Genomic DNA, 21,867 nt, shown 5'->3' with positions numbered 1-21,867 from the left:
CAAATATTAAGTCGTTTCCATTAAAAAGAAAGAAATCCATTATAATAAGTTCAGCACTCGATTTTTGGAGACCTTTGATGTTCGGGGGAGTGATTCGGACACACATCATCATTTCCCTATATCGACGTCTGTATAACCCATCCACCTGTACCAAAATGTTCTAAGAAAACTAACATCATAGGTTATCCTTAAAAAGGAGAACAGCAATAACAAAACAACAACGTAGTCATAAAACAACCTTTTTATAAAACATATGTAACTGAAATTTATTGTTTTTGGGGAAATAACACCGTGTATATACTGCCTTGTTTCACGCGTAAATGCATATATCCACGTATACGTGTGTGCATAGAACAACCTGTTGAGCGCACTTAGTTAATCGTTCACCGATATCACAGTCCATAGGACACAGATAACAGCCACCTTAAGTCAAAGTTTACAGTCTGACAAACAATAAAGAAATCCATATTCCCCCGCGTGTTTTTCTTTTCCAGTAGTTCTTCTCTGTTTAATGAGCCTGAAAACGAAAAGAAAAAAGATATGAAACAAACTACATATATTAGATTTACATAACTAAATTAAAAATTAAAACAAAATGAATATAGTAAAAACCATTTCATTTCAATATATTTTTGTGTTTATATCCAATCAAGTTTCAAGTACGCTGCTCTGGTCACACGCCTCGGCTATCTGGGCTGTCTGTCCAATGGGTGAGTTGGTTCTGGTTAGTGAGAGAGAAGTCTGTGTAATGACCATATACCTACCCGTTAAAACTCGCTCTGGGTGGGAGCCGGTATCAGGGTGCGAAGCCAGTACCTACTAGCCTTAAGTCCGATGGCTTAACCTCTATACCACCGAAGCACCATACTGGTAGATTTTTTTTTAGGTTCGTATCGTAGTGACTTGTGGAAGTATTAAAATCGTTTCCTACAACGAGTTTTATCTCACAAACCATTAACCCTTAACCTGGGCACAAAACCCAGATAACCAAGGTGTGTGGTCACGACAACCACGTGTATTATAACTGGGTTACGCGAAATCCGTATCAAGTGAGACAATCCACTCCTCATTCGTCGAGTATGGCACGTGTAGATTTATTAGTTACCACCACTGTGTGGATGTGGGTAATTTTTGGCATGCTTCCGTCAGAGAACTGGTCAAGCACGCCTGTCGTGGGCACAACCTTGACTTCGCCAGAGAGTTCTGTCCATGACAGGGAAGTTACTACCACTGGCGTAGCCAGGATTTTATATTGGGTGGGGTGGGGGAGGGCAACCCACTATTTGGTGTGCGTGTGTGTGTGTGTGTGTGTGTGTGTGTGTGTGCCAACCCACTCTATGTATGTATGTATGTATGTATGTATTATTTTATAAAATTTAATACAATCCCCACCCCCTCGCTACGCCACTGGTTAATACGCCATGAAAGTAAGGTGGATCGGCGTATAGGGTAGGACATCAATGGGGTGATGGCTATAAAATATATAAATTTTTTTGCAAAATAACTGATAGCAAAGCTTCATTCACTGGACTAATTCATGGAATAAACGGATCGCCGCATTCACCCATAATACTACACCTCCACCCACCTCGTACCCTCTAGCGATATAGATAACCATGGTGCCGAATCTGCATACATTTTAAACTATAAAGTCACATGCCGCATCTGCAGATTTTTGTTATAGACACGTGGATGTTATATAACTATTGAGATGTCGTTCTTATCAAGGTAGACTATATTACACGTGTACGTGCGTGTGTGTGTGTGTGCGTGTGTGTGTATGTGTGTGTATAAAATCCCTCAAAACCGGACCCTCTGAAAACCGGAATTCCCTTTTTGAAATTCACTACAGAATATAACCTCTCTAAACCGAATACCTACTAAAGTGAATTTTTGCATGGTCTTGCGGATGTCTGGTATTTTAGCATTTCGCAGTTTTTAATTAAAGCTGACCAACAAGAGAATACAGTATCTAATATCGAAAATAATGAACATGTATTTTAACGTGTGAAACTTACATTACATGGCGTGTTAGGCTTTCGGACGCTTTCCGGAATTGCTCTTCATCCTATATATGATATAGATGCCAGCCACGACAGAGATGACAGCAATCACGACCACACCCTTACGAGAAACTCCGCTTCCCATTGAAAGACCTTTCATTTTAGAGCCGTTTCGAATAAGTAGACTGCCACGTTTGTAAAATGTGCCCCGGTGATAGAGTTGCCGATGTGTGCATCAATTGAACTTTGGACACTATAGTGACCCGCGATGTACTGTTACATCCGTTTGTTATCTAATCAGTTAATATAGTTCTTATACGAACATTCTTGTTATAACGGGCGGGACGTAACTCATTGGTAAAGGCGCTCGCTTGATACGCATCGGTCTAGGATCGATCCCCGTTGTTTCTCGTTCCAGCCAGTACTCCACAACTGGTGTAACAAAGGCCGTGGTATGTACTATCCTGTCTGGCGAATGCTGCATATAAATGTTCCTTTGCTGCTAATGGAAAAATGTGGCGGGTTTCCTCTCTATATGTCAGAATTACCAACTGTTTGACAACCAATAGCCGATTATTAATAAATCAATGTGCTCTAGTGGTATCTTTAAATAAAACAAACTTTAACTTATTTCTTAAGTGGAGGCACTAGGTTTTCCCTTGCTGCTAATCGAAAAGAGTAGACACTGCTTGGCGACAGCTGGTTTCCTCTCTCATCATCTGTGTTGTCCATATCCATATGCCTGACGTCATATAACCCAAAAGTTGATTAACATGTGAACTTCCTCCCTTCCCTCCTTTTAAAAAATTAAGACTAACTTCAGTAATCGGAGTAGCCCAAGGGTCAATTCTGGGTCATTACTTAGTTTTGACGCTTCAGATTTTATTTAGCATAGGCCTCTTTATACAATTTTTGACATAGACTAATAAAATGTAATGCCTAACTGAAAGATGTCAACGTTGAGACATTGCTACTTTAAGAATACCCGGTAATAATATAATAAACACTCTTGTCATATCTAAAGCTAAAACGTTTCATGCACACTTGTAGCCGATGGTTGGCTTATATATATATAAAAAAAGAATACAGTACATAACTTATGATAAGAAAACCGTTTTGGCATTGACCAAGTGTTTCATTAAATTTTAATTCATTTCCATGTTTATATCCCATCAACGTCCAGGCACGCTCTCCTGGGCACACCACACTATTTGGGCTGCCTATCCAGGACAGTGTTTAACATTATGACTAAACCACTAGCAGTTCACAATATTTCACGCGAACCGTCATTCTGTTCGCGTGTCGGTTTCACGACTTTAAATTCACGCGAACTGCAAATCGGTTACGCTGCATTCTAAAATTAAAAGCTGTACTCTTTTCGTACCTTTAATTTATTCATGGATTACAAAAATCTATGTATTCTGACACGATGTGCAGCTTCCAGTCAGTGCTCCACAACTGGTGTAACAAAGGTCGTGGAACGTACTATCCTGTTTGTGGGATGGTGCATATAAAATATCCCTTGCTGCTAATCGAAAAGAGTAGCCCATGAAGTGTCGACAGCGGGTTTCCTCTCTCAATATCTGTGTGGTCCTTAACCATATGTCTGATGCCATATAACCGTAAATAATTGTGCTGAATGGGTCGTTAAATAAAACATTTCCTTCCTTCCTTCAATGTGCAGCTCATCAGTAGGCTAAAAAAACAGAAACGTACTGCCTTGTTGCATATCAATTTGTTTAAAACAATTTTGAAATGTTTGTGCAGATAGAACCAAACATTATTCACGTAAACGAAAAATCGGTTGTGTAGGTAAAAATTACATAAACTAAATTCTGGTTACCTAAGGATGGTAACAATGTATTTCTTAAAACGACGCATTGAAATGGCCTTTACAGGGCCGTAGTTATCGAGGGGGGGGGGGGGGCAGAAATTCCGGAAAAAATTATAGAAATTTATAGAAAATTCTCTTCTTAACCGTTTATGGAGTTTTAGACTATATTAACTCAGTTGCCCCTTCCCCCAAACAAAAAATCCTAGCTACGGCCCTGCTTTATAAACAGCTCTCAAGAGTATCCGTTTATGAGCTGTTTTAGGCATACATATATTTTTACTTGCCATCCACACTTTTCGGCTCCAACGCACCAACTAAGGTTAAATTTAAAGCCATAATCATACTTATTTTATTTTTTTCTATGGTGCATTTAAAGGCTAATTTATTAATTACACCCCCCCCCCCCCCTCCGTTTTATTTAGGACACTGGTCATACCATCTAAATTCTTTTTACGAAAACTCCCCCTCATTCTTAACTTACCCCACCCCCACCCCTTCCCGCCCCGGAGTTGCTCACTGGCTATGTCAGTGAACCTAAGTTGGATAGGGGCACGCCAAAACGTTCCCGCATCCCGCCTAGACCTTAGACAAGTTAATGTGAATCACACCAGTAACTTACTAGCTATACAATTTTATTGGCGTCCTAGTTAGCACCTGTTGTAGTTTTTTCTCTTTTAATTATTCATTAATTCAGCTTATTTTCGGGCTTATAGCCAATTAATGTTAAAGCACGCTGTCCTGGGCACACACACCTCAGCTACTGTATATATACATCTTCAGCATCGCTCCAAAATCTGCTTGGAATCGCCTGTGTTTATTTCATTCTTGTCGTTTTAAATTAAATGTCCTGAACATGATGGTTTTACACTGAATGCCAAACCACATGACAAGTAAGAAATAAAATAAGTTATAAAAGTCACCCATCCAGATAAGAAAAGAAGAAAACAACATAATACGGTTTTAACTTCCCATTCTCACCCCGAAGACATGAAAGTAGTCGTCTTTGTTCGAACAGTCGAGACAGCTGCACAAACCGTTGTCAGTGATTGGCCGCTGCAACAAGAAGGGACCAGCCAAGCGGCTACTGCCCCATTAATCTGATAAAACATTTTCTTTCAACGACAGATGCTCCCCGCCAGTGTCTCTCAGAAACTCGTATCTTAGCATATCCCTAGAGCCCTTACGCGAGTCGCTTTTTATATCAACCAGGGTATATTTCATTAATCATCATCATTTTGTCCCTTTCTTTATTGCGAAGTCTTATTTCCCGCCACTGGATTTGGGACCAGACGATAGCCGGAGGTTACGTTACAGCGTACTGGTGTATGTTTTGACACAAGCGCGCATAAGTAGTTGTTTATGGTACGTAGAACTTTTCTCACGCTCCCGACACCGGGGCAAGGCTGTGACGGATGCGGCGAATTACGATAATATCATTCCCTGGCCGTACAAACTTCGCGGAAAAGGACGGTTTGGGCTGAAATGCTGTTTCATGCTACATTTTCCTGTTGTCTTGTGGTTGTTACCTTTGTTTTTGGCCTGGCTCTCTCTCAAGGTAGGATATAATATTATATGTAGCCTATGTTTACATTAATTTGATTAAACGCACCCATAAACCTGTTTGAGTATATTTGTTTTGGTTCACGTGGTTCATCTAATGATGTTTCATGTTGATAAATATTGCTTTAACTACATCATTGCTTATGCGCTGTAGTCATAATAATATAACATAATTTATTTTTATTTAGTAACTGACATATAGTAATTTCTCAAACATAAATAATAGAAAATTGTAATTGAAAAGTCCAAACAGTATTCACATGTTACACATATGTACATATCTGACATTTCAGATATAAAAAATGTCACCTGCTGACAGCAGGTCATAAATTCCAAACTTAAAAGTTTGTTTTATTCTTGAGAATCAGTTATAGAGAGCATATTAAACATTTGAACTAACAGAAGGTACATCCTTGTATGTACATTTTAACCCCCCCCCCCCAGCTATATATATATATCTTATGTTTGATAAATCTTTACGTTTTACAATTCTCGTCTATTTATATACTCGTGCCTGTGCTTGTCAGCTGAAATGAAGTTGTATAGGCCTACATTTAGAATCAAATACTTGTAACTGAAAAAGGGTGGGGGAAATTCCATCATACAGGTATTTGGCTAGTCTGATACATCTGCCGTCAATCTGAATCCAACTTGACAGCAGACATATTGGAACTAGGTATTGAAAGGCTGGGGTGGTTAAAATTAACGAGTGTCCAGTATAAATGATGATGTGTTTTTTTTTAGATGTTCAGAACTAGTGCATTTCCAGAAGAAAGAATCTTGGTCTGGGGTACGAGGGTGGAGTGTGGGTCGCATCAATGTAAAATAACCATTAAAACTGGAGATAGAAGTCTCAAACTACTTAGCAGGGCCTGGGTCATGTTGCCATATTAAGGCTGGTTAATATATGGCATAATATTTCTAAGTAGATTCTGAAATTATTAAATGTTGCTTTTCTATCATTTGAATCAATCGGATGGACTGGTATAAGAGGGGGTTACTACACACGGGCATGGTGTGATTTAATCCCTTTTCAACATCAGATTTAGACTAGATGTCCGTAATACTAGTACTAAACAACTTTGTGGTTTTATCTTTTTTGCTTTTACATGTTTAATGTCTGATATTAAAAAAAAACACTTACCAAAAATCCGGATTCTCTCTCTCTCTCTCTCTCTCTCTCTCTCTCTCTCTCTCTCTCTCTCTCTCTCTCTCTCTCTCTCACACACACACACAGAGAGAGAGAGAGAGAGAGAGAGAGAGAGAGAGAGAGAGAGAGATACATACATACATACATACATACAAATTTAGCTTTCAGTCATCTCATAACGGTATAACTACGCTAATGGCCGTAAGTAAGACATCTAGTTTACACTAGTAATAACCAAAACCTGTCTATTGTGACATTACTTCACACACGTCATGCATGACACGTATAATGTGTCTCCATTATACTACCATACATCATTTCTCGTGAGAAACTTCAATTTGTGTTGCTTCATTTGACACGGCACGTTTGACGTTTTGAAACCAAATACGTTTGTACCCGTCTACACTAGAAATCGCTCAGATCAAATCTGAAAGGAAGTGTGAAAGTTATACATGGAACACTTGAAATGACGGGCAGAAAGAACTTTTATTTTCTTTTAGTACTTTAACATTTGACCTTTGTAACTTTTATTTCACGCTGTTGACTTTAACGTTTGTCAACATATTTGAAACAATCCATTATTTATTTATTTATTTATATGTTTATTTATTTATTTATTTATTTATGTCTGTCTTTCTGTCTGCGTTCAGTCCTTCATGAGAAAGTAAAACCCCCAAAACAAACCCGTTTGATTAAAGACACCTAAAATCATTGAAAAGTAACTGGATATTAAGTGTCAGTCATAATATAGACATTTGTATATGTACATATATAATGTATGTCCTATAATACGCTTTTCTAGGTATTTGATTGATTGGTGATGTGGCACGGTTTAGCCCTGAGAAAAGTATATATACAGTTTTCCCTAACACGCGATAACACACGTCACAGCGGACATTAAAAAACCCAATCTTAGACCCCATATTAAGTCTTTGCCAGGAAAGGCGAGTCACGGAGTGATCACTCCCGCTGCCCTCCACATTTACCTGGAAAGTTTTATTGGATCTGCAAATTGAACGCCTTGCAATAAAATGTTTAATACATTTTATGTGGCACACTCATGCGATTGCTCGCCTAGAACCATATCAGAACTGATCTTGAGCTCGCCTTGATTTTGCTCAGGGCGAATATTGATATAGATTTGCTAATGAGAACTGATCTTAGATAAATCTGAACGACACAACCAAAAATGTATCTATACACAAGGCAGAGTCAAAAGGATGTTTGATCGATACCGTGACTGCCACCACGAGTCACTGTTAGGTTTTTCGACATAACAATAAATGTCACTTTCGAGGACGATCCTACATCCTTCCTACATCACACATAGAAACATTGCCACTTTCAAGGCAAATCTAAATCTGCACAAGACCGATCTCACTGGAAATCTAAACAGTTGCGTTGACATGCACCAATGAATCACTGTGTCCAAACAATGATGGTATCAGGTGTTCACGAAAGGTAAGCATATCCTGATTCACTGGTGGTACCCATCATGAGCACAGCCAATAGTTTGTCAAGTCCATTGTTTTCAGCTAACCGATGAACGACATGAATATGATTTTTATTAAAAAAAAATGAAACCCCTAAACATGTACACGATCAAAATAGGGTATAGCATCAGACATTAGCTTCCGTTCCGTGAGAAGGGATTAATGTTTAATTTCACCTCAGTACATTAGGCTTTTAGGCGTGTAGAGAATGAGAGAGAAAACGCGTTGCCACTACAAAGGGTACTCTAACCATTTATCAGCACTTTCTCCATATACAGGATAGCACATGTCAAAGTGGATCTCCTTCGTGGGAATGAATGGGGCTATTTCATCAAAGTTATTTTTGGAACGGAAGGACTGCATTCCAGATGCAAGCTGAACTGCAGTTCCCGTGATGGCGGTGTGGGTTACAGTAACACTGTCTTCTACAGCTGTCTTCCCCAACACGGGGACGGAGGTCTTGCAATTGCATTTAGCTGCCGGAAAGATTATGTTTGCCACGCATATCCCGTGTCTTGGGTGTTATGGTAAAATCAGGTTTCACAACAAAGACCCTGAAGCCATACTTTTAACGTGTCCTCGTAGACACGGAAACGAATTATAAAATCATTTTACTGCAATAATTATATTGTTTTATAATATATATTTCGTCAACCAACAAACAAAAAGTACAACATCGTTTTATTGAGTTGGGTTAATTATCTATAAGGGTTTATATATATATATATATATATATATATATATATATATATATATATATATATATATATTATAAAGTACTCATTAACTCCTTTGGTGATATTATCAATACATCTAGCACTATCTGTTCTTACATGAATACTATGTAAGATCAACCATGGACAGTTTGAGCTTAATTTGATTTAATCTCTGAAAATTTCCTATTTATCGAATATTTTCCCAGACATGAACATGATGAAGGATTCAAAAGAGAAGGATACAAGAAGGCTATAATATGTTTCGCGATGTTATCAATGTAAAGGAACAAATGACCCCAAAGACCGATGAGATCTCGCGCCTTTGGCGTAATATCGCCATCGTCTTCGAACAATACACTGCTACACACATAATCATATAGGTTAGTTCTGGGTGTGCGGCCTCCCTTGAAGGTAATTCGGGGTCCACTATTGCACAGGTTATAATTAAGTCAATTACAACAAATTCTTTGAAGTTAATAAAGGGTTCTGGGACTATTAAGGAGTGGAAAAGAACCAAGCACTTTAAATTTAGGTTCAAGTCAGAAACAACTGCTAATCAACATATTCACGGTATTGACCCTAAAATTGACGTCCGTTTCCTGGCACCATGTCCACTTTCTTTAATGACACTACGTGGCCTTCGCTGACATTTGGCACAAGGACAATCGTCCAAAAGGTCAAATGAAAACACTAGTAGCCTTTAACATATTCCATTATTATAAGTTGTCTATATTGAAAACTCTAAGAGACATTTGCTATTGAAGATTGTGACAATGACTTTAGAAACAATGTCGTGCTTCGAAGAAAGACAGATTAACAATGCAGACGATGCACTTATTGCAAATGTTAGACACTCCCAAACGTTAAACATCGGCGCCGGAAGATGGCAGCAATGTAAAGGGATGCACAATCTTCAGGTATAGGGGAATATCTTCATGCCCCTCCCGGCCTCCAACGCCTACGTTAAATCAATATTTTACATACAGAATTTAAAACTTCTTAAACACAGCGAACCACTTTCACTGTTTATGACCTCGGAATGTCATCTGAAGGTTATGAACATTAAAACATGTTTGGTCTACCGACCTTGAAAAAGTACGGAAATACAAGTCCTCACATTTTACTGTTTCACAACTTCCATAAACCAGGCATAAATGTGTGCGAAATCAGCTAAACACTGTGATATCAGCTAAACACTGCGAAATCAGCTAAACACCGTGAAATCAGCTAAACACCGTGAAATCAGCTGAACACCGTGAAATCAGCTGAACACTGTGGAATCGGCTGAACACCGTGAAATCAGCTGAACATCGTGAAATCAGCTGAACACTGTGGAATCAGTTGAACGCCGTGGAATCAGGTGAACGCCGTGGAATCAGCTGAACACTATGAAATCAGCTGAACACTGTGAAATCAGTTGAACACAGTGAAATCAGCTGAACACCGTGAAATCAGCTGAACACCGTGAAATAAGCGGAACACTGTGAAAACAGCTGAACACCGTGAAATAAGTTGAACACAGTGAAATCAGCTGAACACCGTGAAATCAGCTGGACACTGTGAAATCAGCTGAACACTGTGAATTCAGTTGAACACTGTGAAATCAGCTGAACACAGTGAAATCAGCTGAACACCTTTAAATCAGCTGAACAAAGCATCAACGTCTGCGAATCTTTATAAGAAAGGAAGATTGTAAAATACACGTGGTGATGACATGCTGGGTTTTTGTGTTTGACCGAAAGACATTTTCACACGACCCCGTTCTACGTTCCATCGACAGGTGTTTTATACTCCGCGCAGCGATGTCCTTCGTGGTGTATGCTATTTAATAATGACTCGATTTGTAATGGGAAAAAAAAAAAAAAAATGTTTTATTTAACGACGCACTCAACACATTTTATTTACGGTTATATGGCGTCAGACAAATGGTTAAGCACCACACAGATATTGAGAGAGGAAACCCTCTGTCGCCACTTCATGGGCTACTCTTTTCGATTAGCAGCAAGGGATCTTTTATATGCTTCATCCCACAGACAGGGTAGTACATACCACGGCCTTTGAAGATGATTTGTAATGGAGCTGAGATACATGGTTTATTATCACAGGGCATGCATTCGAAACTAAGAGAATACAGGCTCAATCCACCCTAGAGAACGTTAGGATTATCTTTCCAAACAAGTCTGCACGACTTGTAGTATAGCAAAGATTATGGTATGCATTGGCTGATCAGGAGGTGTGTGTGTGGGGGGGGGGGGGGGGGGGGTGAGGCGGCCGTGGGTGATCACATGAGTCCCGTGACTCCCCCGTCTGTTTGAAGTGCTCAAATTAGCCTTTTAAACATTATGTGACCCCCTTTTACAAACATTTTGATCCGCCCCTGGGTATGTGATGTCCTGTCAGTGCATTTACATGTACAATATGTATAGCAACTACTATATATTTCATACATAATAATGAATGAGTATATTGGTAGATCTAAAAAGTACATTTTGATTGATTGATTGATTTATTTGTGAGGCTAAGAAAATCAGTTTAATTTTTTTTTTTTTTTTATCTCTTTCCTAATCTAGACTGAATATGATACAAAATCAAACATATTTGCGTAGGTTGTTGTGACACAGAAATCAGAGGGGAAAAACATTCTTTAAATGATGGACATTCCTGTCTGAAAAGCAAGCACTGCTGGACTTCTGTCAACTCTTGCCCCTAAGGAAAAAGTAACCTCGATGCATTTCTCCGGAAAAATATTCCTTTTCAATTTGTGTGAATAGGCATTGCCAGTAATGACCGTATCGAATGGAGAAACAAACACCGGATATCGAGCGAGCCATTGTCCTGTATTGACGGTGGCTGGAGTGTGCGGCCTTGCCACATGTTGCTTCTGTCACACACGTACTTTCTGGCGGTAACAATAGGAGACTCGGCCACATGACAGCTGGGTAGCAAGATACCGGACTCCAGGCTCCTGGCTGCTTCAGGGTCGTGATCTGGGTCAGTGACAAGAAGGGTGTGTGGGGTATTGAGTTCCGTTATGATGCCAGACAAAAGGATATTTTCGTAGAAGCAAAAACAAGAACAAGATATATATGACACGGATATTGGCCTTTATGTTTATGGCTCCTATCCATCCATCCATTCATCTATCAATTCATTCATTCATCCATCCATCCATCCCTTCATCCTTCCATCCTTCCATCCTTCCATCCACCCACCCATCCATTCATTCATCTATCCATCCATCATTCATTTCATCCATCCATCCATCCATCCATCCATCCATCCATCCAACCATCCTTGCATGCATGCATCCTTCCATTCATTCATGCATCCGTCCTCTGATGCAAATTGTTTATGTTGTGTCGGTATGGATAGTCCAATTTGATTAAAATTAGCTCTACTGGGTCTAGCCAGTAGATCTAACAGCATTGCGTGGACTCCCATGTCCAGGTGACATTTCATCTATAAATACCAATTTAAATATCGACCAATTACACTTCGCCTTTTATAGCGATATTCGGGAGCATACAAATCTAAAAATATCGGGCGAGACTACTTAGGCAATATGCGAACTTGTTGGTCTATTTCAACATTAAAAAAACAGAGGGAAAAGTGCAGTAATAAACTTTGGATTGTATACTAGTATAAACAGATTTTATGGCTATACCATCACGGTTTTTTTTTTCGTCTTGAAACGAATTTTATATAAAATTTTATATTGCAATTAGTTTACGGCATACTTCGTAATTCACCCGAATTATTTCGTATACCCTCGGCATAATCCCGAATGTTTTCAAATTCTTTTCAAATCACTGGCATGATTTTGCAAGTAAGGTTTTGATTGGTCGAATGAAAGGTCAACATGACATGAGCTCCAACGGGCTGCTGTTAGATCCACATGTAATAGTGGAGCTAATTTTAATTAGATTGTGGATAGTCCAGGATTTTCATTAATTGTTCAGTTCCAACGAAGTGGACATTTATGCTTGCTGGTGGAAAACCAAATATGTACTGTATTCAAAATACTTTGAATATACTATATACTATCGAATATTATGACTGAAAGTACCTTACTTCACACAGTATTTTGTGTTTGCAAGATCGCCATCCTCACCTCCACCCCCACCCCCCTTTTTACAGAAAACTTGTCAGGTTATTTCCCGTTCCAACTATAAGTGTTAAATCAAAGTCTGCACGGCATGTGTTATCCTGTCTTTTGGAAAGTGCGCATGTATGTAATAGATCGCTTGTTGTTAATAGTAAGGAATAGCCTCTGTGGAAGAAAAGGGTTTCTTCTCTGAATTCCAGTTATAACATGACGCTTACTATAATTGTAATTAAATGGCCACTTTTCACATGCTCTTATTTTTTTCATCACGTGGGGGGGGGGGGGGGGGACGTAGTCCCGTGGTAAAGCGCTCGCCTAATGCGCATTCGGTCTGAGATGGATCCCTGTCGGTGGGCCCATTGGGCTATTTCTCATTCCAACCAGTGCACCACGACTGATATATCAAAGGTCATGGTATGTGCTATCCTATCTGTGGAATGGCGCATTTAAAAGATCCCTGCTACTAATGACAAAATGTAGCGGGTTTCGTCTCTAAGACTATATGTCAAATTTACAAAATGTTTGACTTCCAATATCCGATCATTAATAAATCAATGTGCTGTTCTAGTGGTGTCGTTAAACACCCCCCCCCCCAAAAAAAAAAAAAAAAAAACCCTACAAAAAAACAACAACCGTCACGTAGGGTAAATATGCAAGTATTTGTATTAAAAATGTAGAACATTTAACTCTTTTTTTCTTCAAAATATTTTATACATTGATAAAATACACCTGGTTGTATTGTCTGGTTCACGTACTGCTCCGTCAATTCAAGGTGTTGTCGCCACAACGTATGGTCACAGGGCTGAACGTCATGTGCATATACCTGTGAGCAATTGCTTGCATATGTAATAAATTACTCCGTCGTTTACCGAGAGTAATGAGCTGTCATTTGTTACGTGTTATTCGTAAGGATTGATTCACAGTGAAAAAAACCAGATCCTAAAAACTGCCGTGGGAAATACTAAGACCGCACGCATGACCCAGCTCACTGTGGTGCATATTTCATAATCGCTGGACGACATTCCCGTTTCTAACCAAATGTTTACCATGTGGTATGCAGGGCCGTACCCTGACCAAAATCCATGGGGGGGCACTAAATTTTATAAATAATTTTTAACATACTATAAAGATTATACATTTCTATGCTATTACTGGAGATATATAAAAATAAAAAAAAGGACAAGATTCTCGGGGGGGGGGGGGGGCAGCTGCCCCCCCGGAGGGTACGGCCCTGGTATGCAGGTTAAATATGAAAGCCATCCACAAAGGATTTATGGGTTTCTGTCGTAAACGTACGAGACGTGACGGGGGGGGGGGCAGGGGGAGAGCAACTGCCCCCTCCCTAGTGCTGTAGCAAAACCTCAAATTCGGGCATAAATTATATAGATATTCGGGGAAAATGTGCTAACCTGAGACCTTTTTACCATGTGTTTCCATCATTCTACCCTCAAAATTAGTTGTAATCCATGTAAAACATATGCAATGATTCGTTTGCAGCCCTATATAGTTGTTTGGTAGTAATACTAATATGAATAAATGTTGTTTTCCAGACTGTGACATTTTCATTTAATTCGGGCAAAAGCCAGCCTGCTCCACTGCAAACACGGAAGACCGTACGCCTATGGTTTCAGTGTTGTGTATAAGGGTTCTAAAATTAAAAGCAGTTCAAGTTAGTTGAGGAAACATTGAGACTTTTACTTTGTAGTTTTAAACAAAGACTTATTTTATTATATTGTTTTATGTATTAAGACATAAATAACTCTCTTTGTTTTAGATAACAATGTTAAAGAATGCTTGAGCGGTCAAAAGGAGGACCGAAGCCACAAGGTGTCGCTGTCGTGCCCCGCGGGCCTGGTGATCAGTGTGGGCGAGGCGTTTTTCGGGAGGAATGACTGGGGTGCCTGCTCACTCACCCTGGACGACTGTACTGAAAAAGTGAATCTCTTCTCGACGTGTCAGTGGAAAAGCAACTGCACGGTGTTTTTCAGCGGCATCTTCATCCCGACGTGTGCAGCATACGCTACCGTCCTCAGAGTCTACTATGATTGTGTCGATGGCAAGTATTATATTGTACCAGGCTCGATTCAGACAAGGGTTTAGAACAACTGAGCATATGTTTACTTCAACAATCTCATCCATAAATACAGATTTTGTATATTTTTTAGCAGGCACAAAAGTTAATTCTATGGCTAGACAGGTAAACTATTTTACAAAACATCTTTTCATTTCATTTCAACTTATTTTCGTGCTTATATCCAATTAAGGTTCAAGCACGCTGTACTGGGCACCCACCTCAGCTATCTGTCCATGATAGTTGGTTAGTTGTTAATGGTTAGTGAGAGAGAAAAGGGTGTAGTGACCTTACACTTACGCATTGAGCTTTTAGGTTGGAGCCAGTACTGGGCTGCGAACCCTGTATTTACCAGCCTGTAGTCCGATGAGTTAACCACTGCGCCACCGAGGCCGGTAAACATAGTTTAAGGTAATCGCAGACGATGTTAACTGTTTTGCATAGCCTATAACTTAATCCTTTATAAAAAAAACCCAGTTAAATCTTTATACGCAAATGTTACCCACAGTTCTAAGACTGACAAAGCTATGTCACAATTAACACAACTATTGTAATCCATTCTTGGCGTTCGTGATTTTATTGTATCCCAAAAACTATTCAATTAAAAGAATATAAAGTACAATTTCACAAGAAATAATGCTTTCAAGTCATCTGCTTTTTGCACAGCCTGTAACTTAATCCTTTATCAACAATATTGCAAGGATAACACTCTTACTTCCAATTTCAACCAATTTCAACTTGATCACTCAATGATCCTTCTACCGTTCACTACTTTTTTTCAACTTTTTCTGGCCATTGGTGTCGCTAGAGTATGTGCGTTGAGTCATGTCCATCGTATCTGACGTTTGGCAGATGTACAGGTTAAAAACCAGATGTGCAGGCCAGCTAGGCCTAGTCATTAACATGGAAAGTGGTAAACCAGTTACTGACCGGATGTCAGTCCCACATGTCAGATTTAACTCAATACGGCAAATCATGGAATGTACTTCTTTATAATAATAATAATAATAATATAATAATAATAATAATAACTTTATTTAATGAGGGTGACAGGTTTAGCACAAGCTAATTTTCCACTTGGCCCTCAACAATACATTGAAATACTGGAAAAGAAAATACATATATACTAAGTACTATACTATTATAATAATGCATGCATACATATTGACTAGAGAAATCTTACATTTAACAGACATCTGTTAGTTGTGTAATACTGACACTAAAGTCTCAAAACATAATTATTATATAGAATAAAAATTAATCAGCCAAATAATCATCCATGAGATATTGTTTCAGGCTGGATTTAAAGTTCGCAACTGACTTCTGGTGTCTAATATCAAGGGGTATTGTATTCCATATCTGAACACCTGAGTAACTGAAGGATTTTTTATATAGTTCAGTATGAGGCCTTGGTAACTGAAGTTTGTTTTTGTTAGAGGATCTTAGGTTATAATTACAGGTTTCAGATATTGGGATAAGGAGAGATGTAATGTATTCTGGGGAGAAACCATTTAGTGCTTTATATACCATTATGCCGATGTGGTATTTTATTCTGTCAGGGAAAGGTAAAATATTTAGTTCCCTGAACATGTCTTTAGATGGAGTTATTAATGGTTTGTTTAAAAATATTCTCATTGCACGTTTTTGCATTTTTAGAATTTGAACCACTTGTTCCTTAGCACAGTGTCCCCAAACAGTAGCAGCAAAGTCGAGAATTGGAACAACGTATGCATTATAGAAAACTGTTTTGGCAGCTTGATTTAAGTATATATTAAGCTTCCTGAGAAGTGAGATAATCGAGGCCAATTTTGAAATCACTTTTCTAATGTGTACTGTCCAGGTCAGTGACTCATCTATATAAACACCAAGTACCTTTTGCGATTTTACTGCATTAAGTTTTTCATTGTTCAGTGTAATTTGTATTGAGTGCTGCCTGGCTATTTTGTATGTTATACTTACTAACATACAAGTTGTTTTCTGAAGATTAAGAGCCATATTGTTATTTGTGCACCACTTTTGAGTGCCCAATAAATACACGCCCAATTTATACACGTGGTTATCAAACGGAAGGTTCAAAGGTGTAATAACTATACGTCAATTATGGTATAATAGTAAGGGTAGCTAGTATAGTGTTTATAGAAATATGTGTGTGTGTGTGTGTGTGTGTATATGTCAGTGGCGGATCCAGAAAATCCATTTAGGGGGGTCCCAGTGACATGAGGCGGAATGCCAATGGAACATTGGGGGAGGTTTCGAGGGGATCGTAAAAAAAATTAAAATTAATATATAATAAACTTATAACTGTCGCAAAATTTAGGGGGGGGGGGGGGCCTAGATCCGCCTCTGTGTGCGCGCGCGCGCGTTTGTGTGTTTTGTTGTTGAAAACGTTGGTTCTCAATAGCAGAATTGGCGAATTTTATTTTTATATGGCGAAATCATTTCATTTAATGATTGATAACTGGTTTCTGCAGGGTTTTTTTTAATTTAATAGATACGTTGGCGAAATTCTGTGCACGCCTAAAGCTAGTCCTGTATATTTTAAATAATCAGCTCATATTTCCCCCCTCAGAAAGCACAATACCTGTTGGCGAAGAAGTCTCCACAGTGGAATCTATTCTGCACGATGTTGGAGGTACACAACAAAAAGTCCCGACAAAAGGCGGATACCTCCAAGATCCAGCCATCACCTCCACAGGCGATGATGGTAAACAATAAAGAAGTTTATTTGTTTAAAGACACCACTACAGCACATTGATTAATTAATCATCGGCGATTGGATGTCAAAATATGTTAAGTCTGATACATATAGTCTTCAGAGAAAACCCGCTACATTCATTCACCAGTAGCAAGGGATATTTAATATAAACCATCCCACAGACAGGTCAGTACATACCAGTCGTATGAGCACTACTACTCGATCAGGGAAACAAACCAGTCAGAGAATAACAATAAGAAGTTTGTTTTGTTTAACGACACCACTAGAGCACATTGATTTATTAATCATCGGCTACTGGATGTAAACAAATATGGCCATTTTTGACAGTCATACAGAGGAAACCCGCTACATTTTTCATTAATAGCAAACGATCTTTTATATGCACCATCCATCAGACAGGATAGTACATACAATGGCCTTTGATATACCAGTCGTGAGTCAGAGAATAAATGATCCACCAAGGGGATCAATCCTCTCTCAGGTTACATGTTAAAATTACCAAATGTTTGACATTCAATAGCCGATGGTTAATTAATCCATGTGTTCTAGTAGTGTTAGATCCCGTCTCGCTATGATGGTAAAGAACACAGTTCCAACTATTAACACGTATCTTTTCAATTCTTACTCCAGCTTGTCTTAGATTTAGTTCAATGGTCGAGCCTAGCCTGAGCCGAGATGGGTCGAAGGATCGATCGCCCTCGGTGGACTTTGGTTCCCATCGCCCCGTGCCTCATGAATGATACATTAATATCCGTGGTATAAATTGTTCTATCTCTGTGTCTCTGTTTCTCCCTATGTGCTCGCTTGATGCGCGGTCGGTTTGGGATCGATCCCCGTCGGTGAGCCCATTTGAGCTATTTCCTGTTCCAGCCAGTGCACCAAGACTGGTATATCAAAGGCCGTGGTATGTGCTTTCCTGTCTGTGGGATGGTGCATATAAAAGATTCCTTGCTGCATTTGGAAAAATGTAGTGGGTTTCCTCTGATGACTACGTGTCAGAATTACCAAACGTTTGACATCCAATAGCCGATGATTAATTAATCCATGTCTTCCAGTGGTGTCGTTAAACAAAACAAACTTTAACTGTTTCTCTCTAGTATCAAAATACAATGCTTAAACAAATATTATTCCTTTTCTTTTTGTCTCAGGCTACCTGACAAATGTTTATGTCGCGTGAAATTATAAATGCCATGGTATGTGTTGTTCTAGGCTGAAAGTTTATATAAAAAGACCGTTTGCTGCCTTGCCTTTGTATAATGGCGAATTTATTTTACACTATAGCAAAGGTCGCAATTACGTATTAAGTCAGATCTGTAAGCTCTCACGTTTTTGACGCGACTCTGGTTTTTGGTGGGGGTTTTAATATCACGCTCTCATGTCCAAGAAGATAAATCTCTTTTCCGTAAAAAATTATTTCTATACAAAAAATATTAGCGAAATGTCGGGACTTTAATTAGTACATTCTGAACGCTGTCGTCTAACATTATTAACACATATAACAATAGGACGGTCTGAATAGTGGTTTTGTTACATTGTGAAACGAAAGTACATGGGTACTTGTGTCAAAACATGTAAGAAATGTTTGTCATTTGTAAAACGTAATGCTAACATCAGCTTTAGTGTGAATCTCACGCCTTGGAAACATTTACGGGTTGGCAGTTCTGCTAAGTGGTGTAAAAAAAAGAGAAAAAAAGAAGAAAAGAATTGTAATACTAATGGTAATTTGAGGTCATGTAATGTTTTACAATAGTGTCATAACAATTACACAAGACCTGTGTAACATGTCTGGTTCTGGTACTCATTGTCCTGGCCTGTAACCAACTCACCGACACGATGAACTGAAAAATATGCAAGTATTATATTAAAGTAACTTTCTATCTGATATACACAAAAAAGTTAAGGTGTTGAAATTCAAACAGAAGGTAGAATGTAGCTTTGTTTGTTGTAGTTTTTAAACACATCAGCAATCTGATTGACTTTTTTAACTGCTATTTGTTACCATAACAACAACATAATGTAAATAAAAGAATTGATTATGTATATATGTATAAAAGAAAATAACATGGAAGACCTACATCGTTTTTCTTGTTGCAGACGTCGCTCTAATCGCTGGCTGTGCAGCCGCTGTCGTGGTGACCACAATCGTCCTCATTATCGCCATTGTTCTTGTTGTCAGACGACTTGTTGGGTAAGAATACACTCTGGTGCAATGTGGAATTATTTTAGTTTCAAATGATCAAACTGACTTTGTTTGAAAGATACAAATATACTGGTATATATTTTGTTCACAACCGTTAGGATTCAATACGCATTACACATACACCAATTTACAGTCGATTGTGGAGCAATTTGTGAAGTGCGTATTTTTGTTACTTGTATAAATTGTTAAAGGTGCCGGACCTAGTTTTTAGACCATGTAAACAGATACTATTTTCGGATATTACAGATTTTATACTGTTAAATTACACATTATTAAAAGGTTTTACTTATTATTTAAACTTTTTGAAGTTGTCCTCTTTTTCTTTTACAAATACATGTTTTTGGTCGTCCTATTGTATATAGTATCTCAAAAGTCATTTTATACCAAAAAGAAAAGGTACATACATCTGTAAGATCAATGACTAAGAAACCTGCCCTCGATAATCATTTGCATTTTCAAGTAACATCACAATCTTACGCCAGTCCGAGAAAATGGCATCTGAATATGTAAGAAAGCAAACAAAATATCCATGTGTGTGTATATATATATATATATATATATAGATAGATAGATAGATATCACATTAGGCCTACGTAGTCGATGATGTCTCATTTTGTTGTTGTTCATCCACAGATCAAATACCGAATCTACACAAAATAAGCCCCAGGGCAGGCTATCGTTTTTCATATGTACCAAGCTGGGATGTGCCAAGTTCGTAAAAGAGAGACATCCCCCGTCAACAGTTGTTGAAGCACCTTCTCCTGCAGGCACCGAGGATGGAGAAAGTGAACTCCGTGTGGCTCCTGTAGGAGCCGATTCTGCGGAGGAAGTGTTTGAAAGTGACAGACAGACATCTGGAGCAGACGCCACTCAAACTACCACACCTGAAGGAACAAGCTCTGTGGTACAGACGGACGTTTCAGTGACTATCGAAAATGAGACAGATATCGTGTCCCAAAACACGGAAATAAACTCTCGTTCTTCACACAACGAAGAAATGACCAATGGTACGAATATTAATATGCAGAGTTCAGGGGCAGAACCAGATGAGAGTTCGCAGTCTGTGAATCAGGAAGAACATCGCTCGTCATCTGGACTCAGAATGGATGCTGTCGCAGTACCAAACACAGAACTTTCCACATTGTGCTAGCTCAATGTCTTCTGGATTTATCTCTTCACATAATAAATACGTGCATAATTAATTCACAGACATAATTATAGTGAAATTAGTAATCCAGTGCATTGAGCCATGCATTAGCGTAGATTTAAACATAACATAGTCTGCACCAAGACAGCATGCAGTTTGTATGGCACTGGAATACTCACATCACTTGCACCCTAGTGTACTCATACTTGACGTGTCAAAGACAAAGGAAACAAATACTTTCATTTTTCATTGAGACTATATTGACAGATTCCAGGTGTCCTTTTATACATTTGCTTTTTGAAGTTGATGCCCTTTTGTACATTTACTTTCAAAACTTTTAAACACACAGGCCCCAGAGAGAGAGAGAGAGAGAGAGAGAGAGAGAGAGAGAGAGAGAGAGAGAGAGAGAGAGAGAGAGAGAGAGAGAGCGCTGCATGACTGTTATTTGACAATCATTACTGTAATCTTATATTAGGATGTCTGAAAGCAAAAATATTCATTTCTTGATCATTCAGCCAGATTATAATTCAAACAGAACATTTGCTTCAGTTTTTGAGTTGTACTATATATTACAGTAAAGGGAAATAGAACTTTTACTAGTGCTAACCAATTCTCAAAATACTGAGGATCACTTGGATGGACATGAACCTATTTGTTATTTTTTGCAATTATCCAATGTGTGACAGTGTATTGTACTTTATGTTACAGAATAAATGATTTATTTTATGGAGGTGGAGTCTGTAATAATAACTTTGTATTGGACTTGTATGTTTGTCATTTTTAAAGGTTATTTAATACCACAGACCACAATTAATTGTCCTGTGACATGTCAATTTAATCAAATCAAGGGAGAATATCTTTATAATAAATAT

At 38.5% G+C, this 21,867-nt stretch overlaps 1 protein-coding gene and 1 long non-coding RNA gene across 2 annotated transcripts; one reads left to right on the top strand and one right to left on the bottom strand.

The window, feature by feature from the left end:
* Positions 1–226: 226 nt before the first annotated feature.
* On the bottom strand, positions 227–2,280 carry LOC121372439. Its single transcript, XR_005957929.1, has 2 exons — positions 2,019–2,280; positions 227–517 (listed from the first exon to the last, which is right to left on the bottom strand). It is a non-coding gene; the product is annotated as an uncharacterized LOC121372439 (long non-coding RNA).
* Positions 2,281–4,955: 2,675 nt separating this feature from the next.
* Positions 4,956–21,723, top strand: LOC121371047. Its single transcript, XM_041496667.1, has 5 exons — positions 4,956–5,392; positions 14,636–14,917; positions 17,502–17,636; positions 19,743–19,836; positions 20,482–21,723. Exons 1-5 carry the CDS (start codon positions 5,320–5,322, stop codon positions 20,996–20,998), a joined length of 1,101 nt encoding a protein of 366 aa, XP_041352601.1. The 5' UTR covers positions 4,956–5,319; the 3' UTR covers positions 20,999–21,723.
* Positions 21,724–21,867: the final 144 nt, after the last annotated feature.

This window comes from Gigantopelta aegis, chromosome 4 (assembly GCF_016097555.1).
Source record: "Gigantopelta aegis isolate Gae_Host chromosome 4, Gae_host_genome, whole genome shotgun sequence".
Lineage (NCBI taxonomy): Eukaryota > Metazoa > Mollusca > Gastropoda > Neomphalida > Peltospiridae > Gigantopelta > Gigantopelta aegis.
The sequence above is the reverse complement of the archived record's forward strand: the minus strand, read 5'-3'. Positions and strand labels throughout refer to the sequence as shown.

Coding starts and splice junctions, on each gene's coding strand:
- LOC121371047 (XM_041496667.1), top strand. CDS start 5,320: ATGCTGTTTCATGCTACATTTTCCTGTTGTCTTGTGGTTGTTACCTTT. Junction 14,918..17,501: donor CTACTATGATTGTGTCGATG/GCAAGTATTATA, acceptor TTCCCCCCTCAG/AAAGCACAATACCTGTTGGC. Junction 19,837..20,481: donor GTTGTCAGACGACTTGTTGG/GTAAGAATACAC, acceptor GTTCATCCACAG/ATCAAATACCGAATCTACAC.